This window comes from Humulus lupulus, chromosome 2 (genome assembly GCF_963169125.1).
Source record: "Humulus lupulus chromosome 2, drHumLupu1.1, whole genome shotgun sequence".
Taxonomy (NCBI): domain Eukaryota; kingdom Viridiplantae; phylum Streptophyta; class Magnoliopsida; order Rosales; family Cannabaceae; genus Humulus; species Humulus lupulus.
The window spans coordinates 155,387,496-155,392,097 of NC_084794.1; the positions used below are offsets into that span (position 1 = coordinate 155,387,496).

The following is a 4,602-nucleotide window of genomic DNA, read 5'->3' on the forward strand; positions in this document are numbered from 1 at the left end:
AATTGACTCGGTGTCGAGGGGAGACGGGGGACCTTCACCCCCGGGCCTTAGCGACCATATAGCGCGTCTTAGGACGGCTCTTTTTGAATTGCGGTGGGAGTTAGAGTTTATGGAGGGACACATTCCGCCAGAACCTCCCACTCCCCCTTCGCCTGATGACGATCACGGGGCTATCAACTCCTCTCCTCAGCCCCTAGTCTCCGTTGATCCTGGCTTAGCGCTTCCGCCATCGCTCCCTCGATGGAAAACCCTTGCTAGGAAGAGAAAATGGAGGGTTAAGTGCTCTGCCTCTTCCTCACATGTTTCTTTTGATTTTGCAGATATGTCGAAGGTACGCAGACAGGTGTCCGTCCAGGAAGAAGACGACGCCCCCCTACTGGCGTCCAGCCTAGTGTCCCATATGTCTTCGAACAAACTGAAGACCATCGTGAAGCGCTACCGAACTCCTCCAGAATACGCCTTGCATGTTCCTCAGGAGACCTGCCGGGCCGACCGCCCTGAGAAGGGCTTTGTGGCTTTGAGTGAGCAGATTATGAAGGCGGGTGGCACCGTTCCTCTACACCCGTTCTTTGTGGCGGTTCTCAACTATTTTGATTTGGCCCCTCTCCAACTGTCACCCAACAGTTGGTTGACTTTAAGTTGCCTCTTTCTTTGGTTCAAGAATAATGAGCAACGCGCCCCGACGGCGCAAGAGGTGCATTCCTTGTACAACCTTATTGGGGTGCACAATTCCAAGGGCTTCTATTACTTGCAGAAGGCCAATAGTGAGCTACCCTTGATAGATGGCTCAGTGTCTAACCCAGGGTCCTGGAAACAGGATTTTTTCTGGGTACAGGGGCCTCTTTCAGTTCGTGAAGGCTTTCGCGCTGAACCTAGTAAGTATCCAGTCTTTTTCTTTTTCTTATTAGAACTCACCATTTTGCACTCTCGCTTGTACTGATATTGGTGCGGTTCTTGCAGGGCAATTTGCTGATCCCTCGGTCATCGGGTCGGAGGCGGAGGCGATAAACAGACTCATTGCAGCAGACCCCGCCCTGAAGAAAGCAGCAGTCCTATTTACCATGACGAATCTCAATCGCCACCAATTGTCTCCGGTCTCTAACCCCAAGTTCCTATGGTCAATCACCGGGTCTAAGAAGGTTGTGGCTACACCGGCTGGGCCATCACTGCACGAAGATGAGGCTGAGGTGGAGATGGAGGATGCCCCCCTGTCCCCCAGGGGACATCCTCCTCATGACTCCCATGACCAGGACACGGCCTTTCACCCTCTAGGCCCGCAGGCCGCGGCAGGATGCTACGCCTCTCCTGGTTGCGGTGGCGGCGATGCCTTCCCTCCAATTCATCATGATCTCGGCATACCGGCTGCTGATTTCGTCGGGCTCGCGGAGCCCCCTGCCGATGCACCAGAGTCTCAATTTTTCTCTTCTGCTGCACCTCCTCCTGCCTCGGCGAGTGGGTCGTCTGTCCCAGTCCAACCAGATGCTCCTAGCGTGGGGGCAGAGGCTTGGGTGACCAGGATGGCCTCAGTTTATGGGCAGCGTTTCGTTCCAATAGCTGAGAGTCTCCCTGTCTCCGACTGGAGGGGCCTAGGGAACGTGACTCAATCAGACCTCGGGGAGATGCTAAGGCGTGCTTCGGCCTGGGTGAGGCTTTTCACTTTGCGTTGATTAGTATTATGCATAGATGCACCTGTGTTCTTCTTTTTGTTACTTATTGCTGATGCCATTGGTTTTCTTGTGCAGGTCTATATCGTGTCTCTTCGACATGCTGACTCAACTGGCATCCTTTCCGCATCTACCACTGAGAGGGACGGCCTCATAGTCCAGGTCCAGGAGCTCGAAAATGAGCTTAGCGCAACCAAGGTCCAATTGTCAAAAGCCCGGACTAAGTACACCAAGTCGGACTCGAAGAATGAGCAGCTGAAAGCTAAGATCAAGGTGCTGAAGGGCAAGGCTAAATGTTTGGAGCGCGAGCTCAAGGAGGCCAAGATCGCTGCATCCGGGTCGCATGAGATGGTTGTTCGACAGGGGACTGAAGTTGAGGCCCTTAGGACTGAACTACAGTCGGCTCAGGAGAAAGTCGCTTCCTTGGAGGCGGAGAAGGCTGTAATCGAGCGCAAGTCTATAGACCGGGCTCTTTACAATGTGTGGAAGCAGGATCCCAACTTCGACTTCTCCTCTTTTGGCGAGCAAGCTGTTGCCCGAGCGGCCTGGTGGAGTGCCCACTACAGGAGGCCTTGAACTAGTTTTGCTCCTTTTTTTTTTTTTTTTTGTAACGTCATTACTAGTGCTACTTTTCTGTTAGTAACCCTTGTATTGTCTTGAGAACTCCTTTCTTTTTTATGTATGAATACATGTGATGTTGTTGTTTATTTCTTGTTCTACTGCATTTGAGGCCCTTTTATGCCTGTATGACGCGGTTTGGTTGGTTCCCTTCTTTTATTTGTCAGGCTGGAGGTCCTTTGGATCCCATGTGAGAGGGTTCACTGGGACCTCTTTTGGTGCCTCTTGGCGGTTTTTGTAAGGATATTTTGACCCCTTGGGTCTTAGCTATCCTTTTGGGTTTTTCTTGCGCGCGCTTATTATTTCATTGCGAGAGGCGTCCCTCTCGTCCTTTTGCATAGTACTATTTCGGCAAGGGTCTCTTTTGGGACCCTTTTTGGCTGGGCGGCTTGGTGGCCGCTCCAGACTTATTAGTGTTGTCACTATATATATATTTTTCTTTCGTAAGGCCTTTTGGCCTCCTTGATGTTCACGAGGGTAGCTAATCCTTGTAAACTCAGGGGAGGCCTTGCAAGGTCTTTTTACTACTTTCTATGTTTAGGAACTTCGTCTAGGGCCCCGATATAAGGGGTCCTTCTAGGAACTCCCATTGAACGGTCCTTTTTAGGGCTACGGTCCTTCTCGGGTCCTCCTGATGCATAGGGGGTCGCTTTTGGGCTACTCCTAATCGAGGGCCCTTTTCAAGATCCCTTATCAGAGGGTCTTTTTTAGGAGCCTCTTTTTTAGGAGGGCGAGGGGTCCTTTTCAAGACCCTCCGTTAGAGGGTCCTTTTCAGGCCTCCCTTGCTAGCTGCGTTATCGCCCCCTGTCCTGCCCCCCAAGTGTTTGGTGAAATTTATTTCGGCGGACACTTTGGCTGATGCCCTGGTATTGAAGAAAAAATAACACACGAAGAGGCTAACAGTCTTACTTATAATACGTGGTTTCATTCATTATATTCGTAACATAATGGTTTCATACACGTAGTTGCAACGGTACATAGGTGATTTTCACATAAAACGAAATAAAATGGCTCACGCCTACTTAGGAGGTTATCTAGGTAACCTCTTTGATTTCTTCCTACCATATCAAGGCAGCGTGCCACACTTGTGCTTTTATCCGTGGGCACTGGCGTCTTACTGGTAGTACTTCCTCAGGTGTTCCGCGTTCCATGCCCGGGGCACGATGGTGTCGTCCATGCGCGCCAGCTTGTAAGTGTTTGGGGGGATGCACTGAGCGACTTGGTAGGGTCCCTCCCAATTTTCCCCCAGCACTCCTGCACTCGGGTCTCGTGTGTTTGGGAGCACCTTCCTCAGCACTAGGTCGCCGACTCTGAAAGTTCTCTCTCGGACCCTCGAATTGTAGTACCTTGCGGCGCGTTGCTGGTATACTGCCACCCTCATCTGGGCTTTTTCTCTCTTTTCCTCCAGGAGGTCTAAGCTTTCGGTCAGGGCTGTGTGGTTGGCTTCGTCTTCATACACCTGCACCCTGTGGGATATGACTCTCATTTCGACTGGGAGCACAGCCTCGCATCCATAGGCCAAGGAGAATGGGGACTCCCCAGTCGTCGTGCGTGGGGTGGTTCTGTAAGCCCACAGCACATTTGGTAGCTCATCTGCCCAGGCTCCTTTCATCTTCTCTAGCTTTGTCTTTAGGTTCTTCTTTAGGACCCTGTTGATGGCCTCCACTTGCCCATTGGCCTGGGGGTGTACCACTGCGGAGAAGCTCCTCCTTATACCTCTTTTCTTACAATATTCATCGAAGGCTCCTCCTTCAAATTGGGTACCATTGTCGGAAATAATTTTGTAGGGTACCCCATACCGGCACACAATGAATTTGTTGACAAAAGAGGTGATGTGCCTAGCGGTTATTTTCACAAGGGGTTCCGCTTCTACCCATTTGGTGAAATAATCTACTGCCACCACCGCGTACTTTGCTCCACCTCTACCTGTAGGCAGAGCGCCGATCAGGTCTATCCCCCAGATGGCGAAGGGCCAGGGGCTGAGCATGCTGGTCAGTTCGCTCGGGGGTCTTCGAGAGTAATTAGAGTGCCTCTGGCACTTGTCACATTTCGTGGCAAAGTCCTGCGCGTCTTTCTCCATGGAAGGCCAGTAGTATCCTTGTCTTACGGCCTTCCTAGCCGTGGAGGGTCCACTTTCGTGGTTGCCGCACTCTCCCTCATGGATCTCTTGTAACACCTTCAACGCCTCCTCTCCTTCTACACACCGCAGGAGAGGCATGGAGAATCCTCTTTTGTAAAGGACCCCATCTACCAAGGCGTACCTCGCGGCCTTGTACACCAACCTCCGAGATTCGTTTTTATCCGCAGGCAAGACTCCTTC

At 51.6% G+C, this 4,602-nt stretch overlaps 1 protein-coding gene across 1 annotated transcript; it reads left to right on the plus strand.

The window, feature by feature from the left end:
* The first annotated feature begins 913 nt into the window (after positions 1-913).
* LOC133816370 (uncharacterized) lies at positions 914-2,556 on the plus strand. Its single transcript, XM_062248906.1, has 2 exons — positions 914-1,643; positions 1,743-2,556. The coding sequence occupies exons 1-2, from the start codon at positions 1,062-1,064 to the stop codon at positions 2,238-2,240; spliced, it is 1,080 nt and encodes a 359-aa protein (XP_062104890.1). The 5' UTR covers positions 914-1,061; the 3' UTR covers positions 2,241-2,556.
* The last annotated feature ends 2,046 nt before the right edge of the window (positions 2,557-4,602 follow it).